This window comes from Populus euphratica, unplaced genomic scaffold (genome assembly GCF_000495115.2).
Source record: "Populus euphratica unplaced genomic scaffold, PopEup_1.0 scaffold632.1, whole genome shotgun sequence".
Classification (NCBI taxonomy): Eukaryota; Viridiplantae; Streptophyta; class Magnoliopsida; order Malpighiales; family Salicaceae; genus Populus; species Populus euphratica.
Genome location: NW_011500339.1, coordinates 71620 through 93462, shown reverse-complemented (window position 1 = coordinate 93462; position 21843 = coordinate 71620). Strand labels below are relative to the sequence as shown.

At 33.6% G+C, this 21843-nt stretch overlaps 2 protein-coding genes and 2 pseudogenes across 4 annotated transcripts; 1 reads left to right on the top strand and 3 right to left on the bottom strand.

Annotated features, from left to right (window-relative positions):
• The first annotated feature begins 1539 nt into the window (after window positions 1–1539).
• On the top strand, window positions 1540–2238 carry LOC105113817 (probable glutathione S-transferase parC; annotated as a pseudogene).
• An 800-nt stretch (window positions 2239–3038) lies between these two features.
• Window positions 3039–4061, bottom strand: LOC105113813 (probable glutathione S-transferase; annotated as a pseudogene).
• Window positions 4062–11479: 7418 nt separating this feature from the next.
• Window positions 11480–16947, bottom strand: LOC105113812 (ubiquitin carboxyl-terminal hydrolase 25-like). 3 transcript variants are annotated; one of them, XM_011010144.1, is made up of 9 exons: window positions 16373–16947; window positions 15832–16294; window positions 15674–15749; window positions 15460–15552; window positions 13994–14080; window positions 13077–13858; window positions 12553–12681; window positions 12028–12164; window positions 11480–11937 (listed from the first exon to the last, which is right to left on the bottom strand). In XM_011010144.1, the coding sequence occupies exons 1-8, from the start codon at window positions 16560–16562 to the stop codon at window positions 12059–12061; spliced, it is 1926 nt and encodes a 641-aa protein (XP_011008446.1). In that variant the 5' UTR covers window positions 16563–16947; the 3' UTR covers window positions 11480–11937; window positions 12028–12058. The 3 variants fall into 3 exon arrangements, with proteins under 3 accessions (XP_011008446.1, XP_011008447.1, XP_011008448.1); XM_011010145.1 differs by having other exon boundaries at window positions 12041–12164; XM_011010146.1 differs by having other exon boundaries at window positions 15832–16305; window positions 16373–16463.
• A 1048-nt stretch (window positions 16948–17995) lies between these two features.
• LOC105113811 (Nucleotide/sugar transporter family protein) lies at window positions 17996–21056 on the bottom strand. The gene is made up of 8 exons (XM_011010142.1): window positions 20758–21056; window positions 20333–20440; window positions 20213–20247; window positions 19987–20099; window positions 19312–19573; window positions 18924–19192; window positions 18554–18714; window positions 17996–18333 (listed from the first exon to the last, which is right to left on the bottom strand). Exons 1-7 carry the CDS (start codon window positions 20857–20859, stop codon window positions 18590–18592), a joined length of 1014 nt encoding a protein of 337 aa, XP_011008444.1. The 5' UTR covers window positions 20860–21056; the 3' UTR covers window positions 17996–18333; window positions 18554–18589.
• Window positions 21057–21843: the final 787 nt, after the last annotated feature.

The following is a 21843-nucleotide window of genomic DNA, read 5'->3' as shown; positions in this document are numbered from 1 at the left end:
TAACCTCCTTGTGGTTCGACCCCGGTCTTGCCGGGTTATTTATTACTTCGACACTCCTGCACTTGGGAGAAGACAACAATCTTTTCGTCGTATCAGACGACTCCTTTATCCATAGATCATAACAAAAGATCTTGAAATCAATCGAGGGTTGTCGCGCTCTGCTGCGAGGGTGCAATAAAGCTAAAACATAAATTTTTTTGTGGTTTGTATCTTTTACCTAAATAAGAAAGCATTACTAGACTTTGACTAAAAGAGGCATATGTATGCTAATAGTTCTTTGTTTGGCTTGGTTACAACTTGGGATAGTTAAATCATGTTTAACATATTTTGATATTTTTAATATTCATCAAAGAGCTCTTTCATTTTATCCAATCAATTGATGTAGTTTATAGTGGCAATACTTAAAATTCAAAAGAGAAGAGGCCATTTTCTTCATAGGTAATTTTCACACGGTACAACCCTAGGAATTACCTAGACATTCCTTTTAATGCATTACATATAGTTTCCTAGTTGATATTGGAAATGCAGTTTGTGTAGTTTTGAATGTGAAGGAGAAGGTTGATTTCGGTTAAAATAAGTTGCTTGAAGAGGTCATTAAAAAAAGCTTAAGGTTTTCTTAAAAATTATAGGTTTCTATTAAAGAAAAATTGAAGATGTTAGAAAGACTTTAGATTTTAAAAAATTGAAGGGTTGTGATAAAGAATTAATACATTAATTACATAATAACATTGCAATTTTCGGAATCTTAAATGTCTCTTCTAAAATAGCATAGCAAGCTTTGTTTGAAATGATTTAATTGACTAATATATTAGACAAAAAAGTATGGTCAACATTCTAGGTAACAGTGTTTGTTAGCCACATCATTAATGGTTGATTTTTTTAAAATGGTGAGGAATATTCATCATTTATTTGTAGGGTATTTTTTATATTTAAAATAAATATACACATGATAACTAAACAAGAACAGTAGTTGTTCATTACCAAGTAGATACCATGTAGAGAAAAGAATGCTAAAATTAATCATTAGTAAGATCAGCCATGAATAAGAACACATATATTTGAGTAGGTTAAAATGAAATTAATTCTAATGCCTATCTTGATGAATGAAATGCTATCTGTCTTTAGCGATAAATATATACACACACACTTGGTGGTATTGGTTCATGATTTGGATTCTGGATCTTCTCATGTGACGACTGGTCTCATGCACTATAATTTTTCTTAAAAAAAAAACTTTTCTTTTTGTTGACAAAATGATGCACAGGAAAATCCGAACATTTCAAAAAGAACTGGTAGGAGAAATCGACTAATCAAATAGCAGAATACAAGGAATTCTACAATTCTATTCTTGAAGCAGTTCGACCATTCTGATGCAATCAATGACAACAAAACCGAAGAACCTTGAAGTAGAAGGGAAACTGAAAATTCCCACCAAGGACTCAAGTTCTGCTATAAATTCTAGTTTTCGTCTCAGTCCCACATTGCCAGGTGAATATAGAAACAAATTACAGAGTAAAATCCTTTTTTCGCGTGTAGCAAATGGCTGATGTTGTAGTTTTTTTGGATTTTAAGGTTAGTCCTCTGCAAAAAGTGTCAGGATAGCTTTGGAAGAGAAGGGAATAAAGTATGGATCAAGGAAAAAGGACTTGAGCAACAAGATATCTCTTCTTGTCTAGATGAACCCGGTTCATCAGCAAATCCCAGTCTTGATCCATAATGGAAGACCCATTTGCGAATCAATGATCATAGTTTAATATCTTGATGAGGCTTGGAACCATAAATCTGCATCATTAATGCTCTCTGATCCTTACCGACGTACACGTGCCAGGTTTTGGGCTGACTATATTGACAAGAAGGTAAGCTTCTAGAACTGAGTTTTTTTCTTTTTTGTTGGTTCTTTCTTACTGTGTTATCGTGATTAAAAATTATGTTTTGTCAGTACACTGACTATATATCAATATATCTTTGTTGCCATGCAAATTGCTTTCGTGCCGATTATCCTTTTGAACAGAAATTCTCTATGGGCGTCTAAAGGTGAAGTCAAAGAATTATCAAAGGACTTGATTGACTGCTTCAAAATCTTGGTAGGAGAACCAGGAGACAAGGTATACTTGGCACTTATTCCATCCTACCACTTCTTTTACAGTTGAGAGACCCTGGGAAACTTGAGCATGGTAGCCGAGTGCCCTGAGCCCAGAGTGGGCTGAGAGTTGCCTTGGAAAAGGAGAGTGTCCTTAGGTGACCAGCAAAAGGTTTTATGAAGTCATTTTGCAGATAAAAACATAAGCTGGGGGTCGAATAAATATGTAGCGGTGCAAAAGAAGCTTGATAATATTGTGCATTTTGTGTTTATTAACTTGTTGTGGAACTGAAATCGGTTGGTTTTCTCAGCCTGATAACAACAATAGGGTTCTTACAGGATAACGTTTACGGGATGAATTACCGGGTGCCCCTCTATGTGTTCACTTTAAGCTTGAAGCCTGAGTTTGTAGGACCTGTGTGTTATTCAAAGGAAGGCGTGGGCAAGGGCTTGTTTGGAATGAGATAGAAAAGAAAAGAGATGTTGGTTTTGTGATTGAAGGATTGGAACGTTGGTTTGATTCAATTTTATGTTTTAATAGCCTTGTTTTAAGTAAACATGGACGGCTACCCACTGACGAAGAAAAGGAAGACGGCTAATCCAGTTGTATTCTCGTGCGAGAATTTGAAGCTTCACCATATCTTCAGAAAAAATCAAGCCTAGCATCAATTATCAATTGCTTTCATGTCTGCAGAGGACCCCTTTTTTTTAGAAAATCTTTTCACCAATTCAGCCAAGATAATAATAAATAAATAAATAACACCCTGCTGTTTCACAGCGACAGCCATGGCAAATTATGCACTCCCTAACATTTCTCAATTATCACTTGCTCTTTTGTTGCGAAGCACCATCATCAACAAATAAATTCCCTTGTGGGAAATGAAAATTTCTCGATTTCTCAATTTACTCTTTATTTATTTATGGAATAGGTAAAAGAGGACATGATATTACATCACAAACGAATCCCTTGTGGGAAATGAAAATTTTTGTGTTACGTGGTAAAGATAAGTAAAATCCCAACAAATCTAGTCAAGGCCGGGCAACCCATGTACAGAGAACGAAGACAAGCTGGAGAAAATCAAAAACAAAAAGAGTGACATGAAGCCTTATTGTGTAGTAGATTTGCGTGCGTTCATTCAATCCCAAGCTTGGGCACACTCGTAGGCCTTGTATGGGTCAGGTAGGTTCTTGGACACCCTTCACTTTTGCAAACATCTCTTACCCCATTCAACAAGCTTGGGCACTCTCTAGCAAATCTGAAGTTCCCAAACGTCTCGTAAGTATAGAATTACCCATAGAAAGGAACAAGGGGAACATCAACAAAGCCAAAGCCTTCTCCTCTAAAATATGGCTTGTCTCCAAGCTTTCCTTCTATTACTTTGAAGAACTCGATGAGATCCTTCGCGGCTGCTTTTTTGTTATCACTGCTTGATGACCATACCAACCGTCTAATAAGGCTATAAATCTGCATTATATGATCCCAGTTTTTCAAATCATAGAAGTTGATTTTGAAGATATTGCCTTATTATTATGATATGATGCTATAAGATGGATCAACTGATTATGATATGGATGGCCACAAATGATCTTTTAACATAGAAATTAGCAGCAGCAGCAGCAAAGAGGGGCTGGGGGGTGTGGAACAAGATGATTCAGTACCTTTTTGTCAATTAAGTAAACCCAAAACCTTGCTCGAGTACTCTCCTAAACGTCTGAAGGCAGCAAAGGAGACCTGTCATTCCAGACCTCGTCAATGTACTCAACTATGATAATCGATTCACATGTGGGCTTGCCATTGTGGATCAAAACGGGGATTGGCTTATGGACTTGGTTCATCTATAGAAGCAGAGGGCTCTTGCGTGGCAAGTCCTCTTCCATGGACTCATACTCGATTCCTTTCTCAGCAATGCGATTCTCACTTTCATTGCAGCAGGACTAGCCCACGAATCTAGTAGTTTTTTTCCTGCCATTAATAAACAGCGACCTTTGAAAATATGAAAATTCAGATGGCTTGTTGCTTTCGTGTTGTTGTAAGTATTTTCTGTCAGTGCATGATATTGAGGCAAAAACAAGTGTTCATTAATATATATATATATATATATATATATATATATCAAGAAACTTTCAAGCTGTCCTATTGAATGTTTCTTGCATAAAAGATTCCACAATTTCGAGATCACTGTGAGAGTGTCTTTGCTTGCATCATAACTAAACCGGACCTGGGTTCAATACTTCACATGAAATACTAATTCGGTGGATGAATTAATCATCCAGTGTTGTTTCTACAGGTCTTAATTTTAACTTTCTGGTCATAGTTTTGCTTAGTCTAATGTACGTGCAGATGTAGAAGCGGCTTGTAAATTTGTCTCTCGCCATTCTTTGAAAAGGAAGAAACAAAGGAAAAGGGTAAAGAAATCAAGTTTTGTGCATAAAAGTCACCAAGGATCAGCTATGGCCAAACAGAGTTTAACATTTAGGCAGCATGTAGCTCAAACTAGTACTCTTATTAAAGCAATGATCCAGAGATGATCTTGGAGATTTTAGAGGTGCTCTTGGGACTGCAAAGCACAATATTAACCATATATAATGCCGCCCCACTCATCAAAGGGAGAGCTATACGAAGAAAGAATGAAACCAACGAAGAATGTTGGTTTGTATGGAATATCTTAAAGCTGAAATTTTTACATTAATGGTTGAAATCCAAGATTTAAGCGCAGCGAATTATAGGAATTTGGTTCATGAAATTACAGATTTGAAGATAGTTTATTGCAAGAAGGGGTGGCAATTTCCGAATCCGATGGAAATCCACCTGACCCGACTTGAATAGATGGGTACTTTTTTAGCCTAAAGAATAATGAATAGGATATAAATATTATCAGACCTGATTTGAACCTGTCTAAACTTAATATATAAATATATTTGTAGAATATTTATATTTTTTAATATATATCCTTTAATATTGATATAAAACAATATTGGTATAAAACACATATATGAATAATATTTATCATTTTATCATTTAATATACATATAAGTACTTTAAATATAAATTAACTATTTTATTTTTTATTGATTAATAAATAATAGTAGATAATGGATACCCATTAAATATCCGAAACTTGAAACTTGATAGATAGCTTATGAATATCTAAATTTTTTTACATAATAAATAATGGATAGAGTATAAATATAAAAAAATTATGATCCATATTTAGCTTTACCATCTCTAATAACAAACGAAAAGGGAGCATAAGATTTTGAAGCTTGTTATGTTCATATGTTTTTTACAAGACAACTGGAAAAATTTATGGAAAAATATATATAAAAAAAAGAGCTAATATAAAAAAAACAAAAAAACATAGAAAACAATGTTTAATCACACATTTTTGATAATTTTTATTTTGATTCATGAGTTCATTTTATTTATTTTTCAATGTATGTCTTTGAAAGTTGTCTAAAAATGTCAATGAGAGAGAAAATCATTGGTTAGGCTACTTTTAGACGATGACACCTAACATTCTTTATGTTAATGGATTCCATTCAACGAGAGAAGTTTGATGGAGGTTGTTTTTTTAGGTGATGAAACCTAACATTCTTTATGTCAATGGATTCCATTCAACAAGAGAAATTTGATGGGGGTTGTTTTGAACATTCATCTTGTCTAGAAAAATAGATTGAGGTTGAGAAGGAAAACTTGATATCCTGTTTTCAAGCTAGGTTTTGGGGCTTTTAGCTTGATGAATTGGTTTTCTAAGGCTTTAAGGATGTTTATTAGGTGTTTTGATAGATGAGAAAATGAATGTTTCACACCCAAAAACTCTCATCCAAGATTTTTCAGCCATCATAATGATAGCTAGCTTCTTTGGGTAGGTAGATGGCGTGTTATCTGTCACCTTAGACAACACGTCACCAAACTTAAATTTTATATATAAAAAGCAATTATGGGATTTTCATTTGTTATCTTCTTACCACTGACACTTAATTTTTCTGTTTGTAGTATCAGGTAATATTTGTAGAAAAATACCTAAAACAATGGGCTTAAAACAAAGGGATTCAAAATAGTTAAGTCCAAAAGATATAGGCTCTAAATTTAAAACAAAGGGATTCAAAATAGTTAAGTCCAAAAGATATAGGCTCTAAATAGATGAGCCTGAAATACTCTTTTTTTTAGTGCATCTTAATAGGTGGCAGAATACCAAAGCAGTTTTCAAAATGCAGAGTTACTACAAATATATCAAAACTCGTTTATACAGACATTGAACAATCATCTTCTCCAACATCACCAACTTTTTCAACTATTACTGAAAACATCCATAACAAACTGAATGTAACATGCGTAGGACTTAAAAAAATCACAAAAGTATAAACTAAGGTTTTTTTTCTAGGTTCGCGCATGTTAAGCAACTCAAGCCTGCGCGTCTAGCCTAGCCTTTTTTGGGCTTTTTTTCCCTTTAAAGTACCCTAGGCCTAGATGGGGAGAAAATGAGGATATATAGTACGCAATGTCAACTCCAAACCATGTATGAAATAAATTATGTGAATCAAGAACTCTATCAACCCTTCTAATACCAGTATTTCATTTTCTGAATCATTTATTTTAGTTTAGCATTGTCATTCATTATCTAATGTTTTCCTTCCTTAACAAGAATAACTTACTCGAAGTTCAGCGAGTCCACACTAGTTATGCCCAGCCACGTGACTACCCCAACACCTAGTCACGCCTTTTCATCCAAAGACCCTTCTATCTCCCTCTCAAAATAAGTTCTTGTATCCAGGAGGGTAGATATAAAAGAAGCTTACAAAGGTGTTGAGGGGCTCGTAATGGTTGGGTCTTCTCATTTAAGGGATGCTTCTTTAATTGAGATGGGACCCCAAGTCATTATAAAAAGAGTAGAACTATAAAGGGAAGTCAATAATCAATATCAAAGTGTTACAAGGCACTTACTCCCACTTCAGTCATCCTTGATGTTACCTTTCGTTGGAATAGACAAAGGGTCCTAGTTGTTTCTAACTCTGATGTAAAAATGACTACACCTTACCAGCACTCTAGCTCCACCCAGCCAAATGCCTAGTTTCCATGCTCACTGGGTCTTCCAACCAAGTGCTTTATGGCATGGTTGTGGATGACTTCTTCTCCACGTTAAACCCGAATCATGCTTTTGTATACTTTCCTAACTTTAATAAAGAAAATAGAAGGATAATGAAGTCTATCTTGTAATGGAGATCCACCCCAAGGCTTGGTGGATTAGAGGGTAATGGATACCTTGGACAGATTGCTCACCCTCCCCTTTGACATCAGCACTCTAACAAACCCTAACTAACAATGTCATTTGGCTATAACTGGGTAGATGATCTTTCAAGTATAAATAATCTTTTTAAATAATTTTTATTTTTTATGAACTAGTCTTTGATAATAAAAATTAACTCATTTTATTATTTGTTGTTATTTAGACCTTCATAATGTATGCCTATTCAAGAAATCGATGGGTTAAGGAAAGAAAAGTCATGAAAAAAAGGTCATTAAGCAGTATCGTGTTGATAGGGCTAGGATTTGTAGAATGAGGGAGGAAAAAGTTGCTCAAGATGTTGAGGTAAAGGTTATCAAGACTACCTATACTCAACTGTATGAGGAATTAAAGGGACAGACTTGCATCCTAAGCTCAATTTGGGGAGGCATACAACCTAATAAACTTCTTGGAGAAAGAAGTAATTAAGCTCAAATAATCCAAATAAGTCTTAAGAGAAAAGATGAAAATGATAAAAGAAGAGGCATAAAACTTGAGTCTAAGGATAGAGACATTAAAGAATTCTTCTCAAGAGTTTAAGTTAAGTATGAAGAGTTTGCTTTTTAATAAAGATCATTGGGGATAGACTCTTTATCTTCGAGTCCAACTTGTACTTCTTTAATTTTTCTAAAAAAATACAGGTGGATTTCAGGGAGTTTTTCCCTGATGATGAAATTCCTAACTTTAAGGGGCCAAGAATGGTGTTTATTTTGGTTAAGAGTTGGGGCTAGACATATAAAAGTCCTTTTTAATTAGAAATAATTTATGTTTTTTTATTTTATGTTCCCTAATCCTAATCCTATAGGGCTTTGCATCATATAATAAATATTATGACTTTAAATCTTGGATTTAGCCTAAAAAGTTATATTGTGTATTATTTTATTTCTTTCTAAGTATGATAGAAGGTCCTATAATAGATTTAAAACTTTTATAAATAGTCTATATTAATATATTTTTTTTACAGTCTATATGAGTCCAACACTCAATATTTAGAAAAATATATGGAATAGATTTTTTTTAGGTATTTTTTATGAGTCCAACTCCCATACTCAAAAAAAAAAATTAAATCATGAAATCTAAATAAATATAATATATTATTATTTTAATATTCAACCTATATTCATGATATAATATATTATTATTTTAATATTCAACCTAATAGTACTTTAAGTTACTTTTAAAATTGCCAACTTTATTATTTAAAGTCAAGGCATCTTCTAAATTGTTTAATTTGAAACACATGCTAACGAGTTGAGTGGAAAATTTTCAAGATTAACTCGCTAGCTGCTAAAAATCTCACTGTAGTCTTAATATTTTTTATACTTTAAAAAACTTTTTGGAGCGGCCCATAGCATAGCACCGCCACCTACCTAGGACGACCTAAACTTATAGAGTACTTGATCAGTTACAAAATATCCAATCAAGACTATACTAGTGTTTATACTCTAGTTTAACTTATTGAGTCACAGGACGGCAAAATAGATAACAAACTTGGGCAAAGGATAGCTATGACCACCTGTTTATCCACCATCTTCTTCTTCGCCAAAGCAATCTTCACCCTCATTGCAAAAAGGCTTAGCCCAAAAACCCAGTAATACCGATTCTTGTTCCATTACTATCACGCTGCTTATATGTTGTCAGTTTTGCATTGCCCATATTTATAACTGAATACCAGGGGATATGTTCTTTGTTGAATACTTTCCCAAGTATGTCTACGTTCTTGGAGAAGTTGGCATTGCTTGCACAAGGCCAAACAATTGTGTTTTAAGATTTGACCAATTGGTCAAGAAGGGAAAGGAGCGCGAAGATGTTGACAAATCCAGGCTGGAAGCTTGTGTAATTAGATTCTTGAACCCTGCCAGTACGTACCTGCGTAAGCATCAATGTCGGATGTCCAGCTTCAAATTTATCTTATGAAAAAAGCCAACATGCTAGTTATATCGTATTGAAAACGTCAACAAGCACAAATGAGATTATAGATGGAATTTATGCCACATCCTTTTTATCTTAATAACTTTCAATCTGCTTTGACACCCTGATTTTTTTTATTTTTTTTAGTCTCATACCATAAACCACTTTATTCAGGCTAATACAAAAGAGGATGGTAGACTAGTCTTAGCTGGAAACACATGTAATTAGATTTTTGTAACCCCCATCGTTGCTTGACCACCAATTTCAAAGGTCCAAAGTCAGAACCAACGCATTTGTGTTCTAATTTCATGATATTTAGCTAAAATCCAATCCTTTGCATGACCAAAAGTCAACATGATTGGAGTTCTTCGATGAAACAATGTGTAATTTTTCAAATGAACTTGAACTCAAGGTAACTTTCATCTGATAATGGCAGCTAGCCACAACTTGAAATAGAAATATCAACTAGCAGAGACTTTTGATTTACTTGTTTTTCCCTTCATTCTTTTATATTTATCCAACTACTTACCCTCCGTGGAGTAAGTAATTAAGAAACCAACACTATCACTAAGACCTCTGGAAAATAATTTTTTCTAGAAAATAAATTTTAAAATACTTAAATGTAATGAAAAATAAATTAAAAAATATTTTTTAGTATTATATTATATTATAAAAAATAAACTAAAAAATAACTTATTGATATTTTATTTTTATTTTTCAAGTTTATAAAAAATAAAAGAAACAAATCTTACAAATTAAAAAATTTAATGAAAATAAAATAAAAAAATATATCATGAATTATCTCAAATAAAATAAATAATAATCAAAATAATACAAGTCAAATTTAATAGATAAAAAATTAATGATCCTCAAACTTTTAATAATAAAAACCATTCATAAATTATTTCATATAAAATATATAACATCAAAAAAATAAAAACCAAATTTAATATATAAAAAATTTCAATTAAAAAATAATAAGAAAAAAATTAATAACAAATATAAAAATAAAAACCAAAATTAATATAAAAATTAAATTCTAAAAGATGAAATTAAAAAAAAAATATTCAAAACAAAATCTATGTAGCAATTAAAAGTTTAAAGCTCAAATTTAATATAATCAATGAATAATATAATATTTTTAAATTTTTCACAATTTTAGAAAGTATTTTTCACCTAAAATATAAAAAAACACTTTTTCTAAAAACCAAATCAAATTTTTCTGACTAAAAAATATTTTTTTTAACCAACTTTTCTAATAACAAATAAATATAAAAAAATTTAAAAAATATTTTTTAACAAACCACTTTCCATCAACCAAATCAACCAAACCAACCAAACAAGTTGATAAGACCCTCTATTCTAGTTAACATAAATGTCAAATAAAGCACAATCCGTGTCTGCTGTATTTAGGACCTTAATACTTGGCAACCGAACCAATTTGTTTGCGTGATATGCAGATTCCCGTGCCCAACAAAATGAATAATCATATCAATGCATGGCTAATAGAAAGCTAGAAACTGACAAAAGGCGGTGACAATATTTCTCAATTACGATAGTCCCTCAAACTTAGAGTGCAATTTAATTATATCTGCAACAAATTAAAGAAATTAGATGTATGATAACCTCGCTCTTCCAAGAGATAAGCCCAGAAGCATACCCCTGCCTGCAATGTCGCTCTAGCTGTGATTTTCCATGACCATCATACATGCCATGCAGCTCTACTTGATAACATGAAAAAAAAAAAAAGCAAAAGCAAAAGGATGCGATACTCCCCCTGCCTCCCGATATATATTCAGCTCCCATGGAAACAGTTAATTTGAAATGGACTTAGGCATGAAGCAAACCAGCAAATAAAAGATCCATGCCTCATATCAGACTGCCCCAGAATAGATTGCAATCAAATGCATGCTCCACTGAAGAAAACAAAATACCATGTGCACAAAAAGGAAAGTGGTTGTACCAATTAAACATCAACAGTTCAAAGAAGGGCGGAGGGAGCAAGCTGTACAAGGGATAAAACCACGCCAAGCTTTAAGGACAAATCAATGATAGCATACATTCCACGACTATCCAGCCACATTTTTATGAAAAAATTCCAATGCATTCATAAAATGAGGATTGTATGCTAAGATATTGCCAAAAAAAAAAAGGTAAGTGCAAAATATATAGAATTACTGACTTTATCTCTGCCAAAAGCAACTTTAAAACCATGTCATGCTTGAAGGACAAACTCAATGATAGTATACATTCAAGGACTATCCAGACACATTTTAATGGAAAAATTGCAATGCATCCATAAAATAAGGATCGTTATGCTAAGATATTGCCAAAAAAGGTATAGTACAAAACCTATAGGGTTCCTAACTTATTCTCTGCCAAAACGAACTTTACAGCCTTAAGGAAGAAAAATTTTGCAAGATTTTGAACTCAGCCTTCTCTTCTCAGCACCAACAATGGTGCACCTACCAGTATACCATATTGCCGTGATAAAGAATTAAAAAGACAAGATAAATGACCTCTTGTCATTGCCAGCACTTGCCCAGAGATGCAGGTCACAGCAGATCCCCAGTTATTATATCAAGAAAAGATATATCTGTCAATACATCAATTTGTGATACAGATTATACACCAAGCTCCTCCAGTAACAAAATCAAGAGACTGCAAAAATATCATTGCAGAAAAGTAATGGTCAGCCAAACTCAGATATCAAAAACCAAAAAAAAATAATAATAATAACACCTCAATTACCAGTTGAGCTCACCAAAACTCCAGAGCAATATCATTTCTCTTGACTAAATAACTGGAGGCGTTTGACTAGGTCCTCTTTCAATGACTCAGGTATTTGTGGAATATATGTTCGTTTGGCATCTGCAATCAACAACTTCCTGCATTTCAGAAGCACAAAGGGAAACCAGTTTAAAAGCCATAACTTAAAATTTCATTTAGATTGCTGTAATTAATTGGACAAAGCAAGCAACCACCAGAGAAATTTAACAAGAACAGCACAAGTTTATTAAGAACCTTTCCCCTCTCCTCCCATCAAAGAACAATGGTACAAAAATAGGTCAAACACTGACAGGAAGAAATATTTAACTTGTTCTAAATAGGCTTTCTTGCAATGTTAATGTCATATTAAAGAAAAGACCCTAAAAACATATTTTTTCATTACATGGGTTGTGATTACAAGTGGCATTGTCTATGGGGAGAAATTACTAGCATCACAACTCTGAACATATATGAAACTGTAGAGAAGTCAAATTAATCAAGACTTACTTTAAATAAGTACCACTTGGTTTGTTTCCTGCTTCTTGAATACATGACCTCTTTCTCGCACGCATGAAATTGTATACCTTATCTGACAAACCGCATGATCCCAAAATGGAAGATGCTTCTTGGTTGAGGCTAAGACAAAATAAAGCAGCACACAAACAAACAAAAAAGTTAGCAGGAAAAGCGAACATGATTAATGAAATAGCGAGCATACAGATAATAAGCATTCAACCATCCCAAAATATGAATATAGCGACATCTAGTTTCATCAACTTATAATGAAATGGTTTAAGAAGAAAAACATCAAATACTAGGCTTTAGTATGAGGATCCAAAAGACCAACAAAAAGCTTAGTAACAAACTTGAGTTCGTAAAATTACAGAATAACCACAACCACAAAATTTAATAAACACAAATCAAGCAAAATAAAAATTGAATGCATAATTTAGGAAATTTAGGTCATACTCCAGAAGCTAATCAGTTCAATAAATAAGACTTCAAAACAGATTAAGTATAATATAACATACACTTCTTTGAATTCTTCAACTTTGGCTAGAGATTGAGCATCCTGTGAAAGCAAAATGCAGGATTCCTCCTTTAGCTTTCTCTTCAAACCTGAAATGTCAGCGTGATACTTCATACCACCATTTTGCAATTCAAGTTGATCATGTCCTCTTCCTGGTGTCAACTTGCTTCTTGTATTATTACTGTCACAGATATGTGGCTTTACAGAATTAAAAGCACCATTTTGAGAATGAGCATTTTCACTTGCTGCTGCAAATGTGTGGTGGGTCTCACCTTCAACAGCATCAACATTTTTATGCTTTTCAAAGCCATTACTGCTTGTCACTGTTGATACATCTTTGTCACATATCTCCACATGAACTGTCTCTTTCTCATTCCCATTCATTTCCTTGTTTTGACACTTATGAGGATCAACCTTTCCATTAAGAGGTGAAGGACCACTTTTGGATCCAGAGTTCCCAACAAAACTGAACTTTACCGGTGGGCTAGAAGGCACTCTATCAATCTTAGACATGGCTGAAATATCCTTTCTTGAAGATTGTTCAACCTGTGGTTTTGTAGGCAGTGCTTTCAAAGGAACGGCAGCCTTTGAACTTTTAGATGCTTCACTGCCATTCAATTCACATGATTTTACTCCATTGGAGGTAAAAGCAGAGTCAGCAGATACTGGCCTTTGGTTAGTGCGAGAAAAGAAAAGAATATAGGCCTTCTCTGACAAGACCTCCTGCAGTGTTGAGACTGTCACATACGAATCATTGCAGCAATACCACCGACCGATTGCATCCTGCATACAAATATATGGAAGTGGTATCAATTAAAAAAAATTGAAGTAGCAGCTTTTATAACTACCATAAACCAAAATCAATAATGAAGTACATAAAAAAAGAAAAAAGAAAATTAAAAAAGCCAGTGAACAGACCTTGATGTATGCATAATAGTGTCCAGCTTCCAAGGAATATCCAGAGTGCACAATGATACCAAAAAGATTATACTTGGGTTGTGGATCCTGTGATGGATTAAAAAAGGAAAAAATAATTAAATAAATATAGAAATTGTCATAATAAGATACAGAGGCCCACAATGGCTATAGTACAGATGAAACTTGTGCTCAATCAAACATTAAAGTTTATCAGTTATAAATGAGGCATTGCACCAAAGAAATCACTTTAACTAACATATATGTGCTTTGATTCCCCACACAAACTTTCAATTTTTATCTATATTTGGGACCCTACATAAATGTACTGCCATATCATTTTTCTATACAATCACAACACAGAATAAGAAGCCTGAGGAAATATTAATACAGATGAATTACAGAGGAAAAAAGGGAAGAATACAATGTGAAATATTTATAAACTATGGATTACATGTGTTCCAATCAGGTAGCTTTTTTCATTTCATAGGCTTTATTTGTTCCTTTTCTTGTGTGTTGGGAGGTGAAAGAAGGCATTAAACAGAAATCTCTCTATTGTCCATTTGTCACCAATAACTGACCCTTGTAAACTTAAAGAAAGATCACAGATAAGATACTTGAACACCAATCACTTGATTACAAATGAGAATGCACACATGAAAAAACAACAAATTTCCTTATCTGATCAGAAATAATATCTGTCAATTTTGTTTCTATTGTTAAGGCACATTCACTTTTATTGGAAAAGCAATTGTCCTTATGCAGCATGAAATTCTGATCTATTAATTACATCAAAAGGGTATAATGCCCTCATTCTTTTTCAATTGCCAAGAGACGAGGTTGTAAAGAGAACTAAATGGTGATAGGGGTGGAGTGTGAAGGCATGGTAGTACAATCTTTCTTCATAGGCAGGAATTCTATGAAGCATTGGCAAACTAGTTTACCAGAAGATCCCCTTGTAGGAATGGACTGTTATTCTCCATTGTTTCTGCAATTGATGATATTGAAAGACAGTGGAGATTGCACAATCATTTGTGCTGGACACTCCCCAAGTTGGTTTTAGCAGTCTCATATATCAGTTTCAATCAATTTGGGGATCAATTTAAGAGGGAAATGGAAACTGGAAAGTTGGGTAAGAATACTGTCACATTTATTTATCTATGTCATGCTATGATCCCATGTCAAGCAGCTTATATTAAGTTTTGAATCTAGTAAATTCGAGATATAAGAAATATGAATGTTATATATTCTACAGTTTATACTCATCATCAAGAAATTGCAAGTCTTCTAGTTTATTTGATTTTAATTTCAAACTAGGTGCATGTGTGTTGTTGGAGAAATGCATATTATTCACATATAAAAATCGAGAAGTGCATTTATAACGAACTAAATACTGGCAGTAGAAGAACCTAAGTCCAACCACATAGATCTACAGGACCGACCGATTGAACTCATCAAATTATCCAAACCTGGCTTGTCTTGCTCATGAAGCTTGAAAGAACCAAAACTTCTTCAAATGCAATGGCCTTATCAATCTTCCCACCGAATATGCCCTCAAATCTCTGCTAAAACCAAAATCCAACAATAACTCTCATCACTCAAAAGCAGCATCACAACCAACTTCAAAAACCTACAACCTAAATAACAACAGCAAGAACACAATCATGAAAAGTTAAAACCCACCTTCAATTGGATAACAAGAACATTGGGTGCTTGAAGTACTGACATTTGCTTCCTAGCTGCTACTAGTTTCTTACACCTAAACAAGCATAAGTTTCTCATTCATAAATATCAAACACAAAAACAAAAAATAAATACACACACAAATTCAAACTACTTACTTTTCGCATTTGTACTTGTTATTCCCATCCAAAACCTCAGGCTGAAAAAACTTTTGCATCGCATCTCTTACCGAATTACTATTCAAAACATCTAAACTAATATCCATAATCTCATCAACTTTATTCGACTCGCAATTGCAACACAAGCACTTCACTTGACTTTGCAATGCACCTCCAAATATCTTCTTAACCACACTCCCATCACCACCGTTCTCAATCCCTTTCCAACTCAGTTTCTTCAAACGCAAACACGTATTATGGCACGCATCAATAACATATCGCAAAAATTCGTGAGCATCTTCCTGTCGTCCACAGCGAAAATGCTCAGCAAAAATCTTCAAACAGCTTCGAATCTTCGAGGGCATATCGTGCGCGAGATCCGAGCTGAGTGAATGGACTATCTGTTTTTCAAGAATACAAAACGGACAGTCTCTCTTCCTATCTCCGCTAGCAAGGGAATTACCTTGAAAAAATCTTTATGATATTAGCCAAAAAAAAAATTAAAAAAAAAGAGCAGAAATTGAAAGATAGAAATGCTTACAGAGAGAGGAGTGTTGGAAACGTAGGCAGAAATTAGCGAGAGGAGGAGTGTAAGTGAGGCACTGAAGGACGCTATTGAGATAACAGGAGTTGCCGAGATTCTTTAACCCTAGAGGACCGTTTTTGCGTTGTTGACTCAGCAAATTCGGTTGCCAACTCATTTGCAATTTTTGCAGCTGAAACCCGCCCATTCATTAATAGGAAAACGAAATCTATGGTGATGTTTCTTCTTCTTCTTCATTGGAAACGACGCTGTTTCCTGTCGTCAACCACCGCAAGAGCCGCCGGGACAAGGCGAATCGCATCGAATCGAATGGAATCGAATCTTTGTGTGTTGAATAGGTATTGGTTTTGGGAAAGAAAGAATAAGGGATTAATTATTAATTGTGACAGGTAGGAATTAAAAATAGAAGCATTTTTTTAAAGGGAGGAAGCTGCAGCAGAGGCAGCATCACAAGAAGATCACCAATCCCGAAAAATGCTTCTTTCTTTTATTTTTATGTCTCTCTCTCTCTCTCTCTCTCTCTCTCTGGTTGTCGAGGGATAACCCCTCTCCTCTCTCTTTTGATATTTTGGGTCCGCTCTCTCTTATAATTATTCTCTAGTAATTTTATTGTTTTTTCAATAAAATATTTTATTTTTAATAAAAAAATATGATATAAATTTTTAAACTTTTAATTAGTAATAACATCGATAATCTCCAAAATTATGAAATTGTATGGGTATACATTTTTTTCATTTGAGTATCTTAATTTTTTTTAAATAAATATTTAGAAGAATAATTATAGTTGTTTTTCTAAATATTTTTATTTGAAAATATATTAAAATAATTCTTTTTATTTTTAATATCAATACATTAAAATCATTAAAAACATAAAAAAATTAAAAAATAAATAAACTTCAGCAAAAATCTATCTAAATAGTACTTCCAAACTGGAGCTAAATAGCTGATGGGGGGCATCAATCAAACATCCGTAGTCAATGATTTTCTAAACAATCAAAAGATCGTGTGCTTATGACCTATGGTGGTTATGAATTATTTTTATTTTTTTATCTTGAAATATGCGAGCATGGGAGAGACATAAATTAATGTTTTTCAAGGAAAAGAGACCGCAACCGCGAGTCTTTGTTTCTGTTTTCGGAGCTTGAGAGAAGTCAATTTGAATTTTCAGTCGGGGTCATTTCCCTTGGATTAGTAAATTTAGAATGAGCACTCGCACGGTGGTCGGTCCAAATGGTCCCCCACACCCTAAAATGGGTCTAAAGTTCTCCTATTTTATATATCAAGGAAATAAATAACGTGCAGAGAATTTATTTTAAACCAGACCCTATTCTATTTTATTGCTATTTTCCCTATCCCTAAATAACTAGTTCTTTAGAAAGTACTTTTTATTTAAAAATATATCAAATAATTTTTTTTCATAGAAACACTTTAATAAAAAATACTAATTTAATATATTTTAAAAAAAATAAAAGAAAAAACAGTTTTACACCATAATAGACTTGACCGAAAGGTCATGAAAGGCATGGCGAAACATTCTTATATCTTAATGAAAATTTTGACATTTTTCTTAGAGGTTAAGTTTTACTGTCGTCGGTCAGCAGACGCAAGAACACGAAAATGTGAAAAGGTAAACTGCAGGCATGGCACATCGGCATCTACTATCCCAATTTAAAACTATACACGTTATACATTTGTGAATTTCATGTGTACCCGGGCATTGATACTGGTATTTTCTAGATGAAGAAGGAAAAGGAATGTAGGGACGAGGGATCACACAATTGCTTCGCCGCCTCCTTTTCTCTCCTTACAAGTAAGTGACAGAAAAAAAATGGACAGCAGTCTACAAACAAAAATACCTCAAACATTGAAACGTTTCCGCAAATGTTTCTTTTCATAGTGATGCATTTGTGGGTTTTGCATCTTTACACATCATTGCCTCCACTAGATTCAGCTCCATACTGGCACAAAAAGAAACACCAAAGTAGGAGCAGCTGAGCCAATGCATATGATGACGAATTTCAATACAAAGTCCACTATTAACATGCAAGGTAGTTTCTTGATGAAAAATAAAAATTGCAAGCAGAAAAATTGACAGACAAAAAATACAGTAAAAATACAAGATACAAGAAACTGATCTCACAGAAGCAACAAAAGATTGCTTTACGTGTAATTGCATACCTCAAAAATGTCTTCACACACTACTCTATGGTATATTTAACTGTTGGAGGTTGATGGTTCAGTCAAAGGTATGGATTCAGGATGTTTCGATTCATCAGAACTGCCTTTAGAAGCTTCCTTCTTCAATTTGTGATTATTATATGCTGCTACACCAGCAATAGCTGCAACAGGTTCAAAAAAATCACCGTTTAGCATAACTTGTGCAAAATGCCACTTGTAAATTGTTGGATTTCTCTACATTTCACAAGGGCCTTTCAAGCACAAATATTAAGGGTCTGTTCTTGGAAATGGAATTTCATGAAAAACATTCTTAATTTTTAACTAAACGGGCATTTATAACATCATTAGACTTCTTAATGGAGACACTCACCAATAGCATAGCCAAACAGGTTTATAATTGTTAGCTTCGTATCTGCAAATAAAAGGGCAGACAGCAAGACAACCACCCAATCCTTGACAACTCCAGCCACACGAATGGTCAGAGCACTCGTATGTGAGATCACAAGGAAAACTGATAGATTGAGAGCGAAGGTGCAGAGAGAGTTGAGTATTAACACTAGTGGTTGAAGGTTCCATGTCCCATGTGCTTCCATCCTTGATTTCTCCAGAAAGATCCAAGGAATAAACAGGAAAACAGAACTGCATAAAAGAACCAAAAATCACATTCAAACGATGATAATTTTCCTGTTCATGGAACTAGTAAGGAACACTTCCATAAGAATGAAGTTTTACTAGTTAAAGATTAAAATAATACTTGCCTGCAGGGACTGACATAGTACATGACAGATATAGGGTTTAATTTCAGACCCTTCCTCTTCACCAGAATCTCCATAAAAATAAGTCTCAAGGCCTCTCCAACAACTCCACCCATCTGGTACACAACTCCAATCCAGTTGATATTTATTTCTCCATAAGAAGCCACTAGAACACCAAAGCTTATCACTGACATAATGAAAAGCATTCTGCAGCTCATCATTTCAAGTCCAGCTGCTACACCAAGAACGAAAACAGCTACCGGCACTGCAAATCTCATTGAAGAAATCAAACATCACAAAGCATCCACAAGGACAAATCCCAAAGTACTTGGTAATAACCGGCCAACTCTAGCAACTGAACAGAGATGCAGTCACAGATGCTGAGGATCATAATTAATATCCAGAATAGATCCAGGTGATTATTCAAACTCATAACAACAATTTATCAAGATGTAAGAGGGAAAATGATAAATATAACGAACAACAAAGACATGAATCACCCACATTAACAAAAGAGGCAAAATGTTTAGCGTAATCACAACCAGAGCATTGTGTGTTCATGAAGTTTTGTGCCTTTAAATTCGTTGAATGTAGCATTGATCATGTAAAAACCATGTTAATTTTTTACACTGTAAACCTAGTAAAAGAGGGACGAAAATGAAGACAGTAAACACTTACTGATAGCCTTCAACATTTGTGCAAAAGCCACAGATATATAAAGGTATGCTGTGTTTCCCAGCCACAGAGTCATTGCAAACGTTGCACCAATGGGAATAACTGAAGTTGTATATCTTGGTACACAAACATCAGTTAGATATAGTACAAAGCACAATCATATGTAATGAAATTGTCAAGGATGTTCATCAATGAACAGTTACGGAGAAGTTTTAATTTTTGTACTTACATTTCCAGGGTCATTCCTTCCTCAACCCTCATAACCTGTAAAGAGTTACAAATCAAGATTAAGAGTTGCTTGAGGGAAATTATCATAATCAGAGAGCCCGATCGATCAATCAATCAATACCTTGAAAACCTTGGTTAGTACAAAACACAAAACAGAGGAGAAAACCATGTGAAGCAGAGTCAGTCCAAGAGGATAAGGAAAGTTTATTTCCTTAGATGACAAAACCCACTGCAATTAAACAAAACCTTACATTAGCCACACAAAGGATCAATTTATTAAATAGTACCCATGTGAGCTACTTTTGTAAAACAAAATCATGAAAAAATTTCATAAAATGAAATATTAATAACATTAAATTCACTCTATAAACCCTATAAATATAAATATATAAAGGAGCATTCAACTGCAAATGCCAACAACGATAGGCTTTAATGCAATCTTGCCCAAAAACTCAACAGAACACTGACGCTTAATCAATCAATCACTTAATGAAGAAATGAAAAGGAAAAGGATAGGAAACAGCGTGAGAGAAGATGGGAGTTGACCTTGTTAAAGAAGATCTGGCCACTGGAGAGAGCAATGTAAAGGAGAATATAAGCATACGTTAATGTTCCTTCTTTCAGGAAACTTCGACTCCGATCCGCCATTGCCACGCACTTGCGAGATTCTGTTACTTGGTTTTCTCAGTTGAGTTTTGCTAGAGCGACTGGACCTGGAGAGAAGTAGAGAAGACTAGAGGAGAGGAGAGTAGAGTTGTGAAGAAGCTATGCTTTGCTTTCCTTGCTCTCTAGTCTCGCCTCTTTTCTCGGCAGGAAATTAAAAAATCGTTTGAGACGGATTGGAATTGGGTCTTTCAGTTATAAAACTGTAAAGATCTGGATATGGGCCAGCAGTCTGTCCAAGTTCAGTGCTAAATTAACATACGCTGGGCTAGCCTTAGCTAAGGTAGTGGTAGCTCTTAGCCCAACTTGACACTTCTATTTATTTATTTTAGAATCAGCCCGCTAACATTTCAAATCTGTTTATTTTCATATTTATCTGTTTATTTTTATATTTAAAAAGTATTTAAAAAATTAAATTTTTTATTTACTAAAAATTAATTTTTTTATTTATATCCAAATTATTTTGATATGTAAATATCAAAAATAAATTTAAAATACATATATATATATATATATTATTTTAATATATTTCAAGTAAAAAATATTTTAAAAAACAACTGCTCATAATATCAAATAAACTCTTAAGTTACGGGAGTGTCATACAAATCAATTAATTATACAAATAATAGCTAAGAAATTAATTTTTTTATTTTTATTTTTATTTTTATTTTTTAAAAACATATAATTATTCAAACTTGAGAAATTACTTGTATATCAAGAATTGTATTCACTTTCTATATATAATAATAATAATAATTTTGGATAATTTTTATAATAAAACTTATATTTTATAAAAATAAAGAGCACAATTAGTACATATCTATGTTGTCTAAAAATTAGATGATTAATTACATTATTGAACATGGATTATTCGGTTTATTGTTATAAGAATATACTAAACAAAAAGTTATCCAAGAAAATATTAGAGTTCATATATGTTAAAATTATAAGCATGTTATTTTATAAATC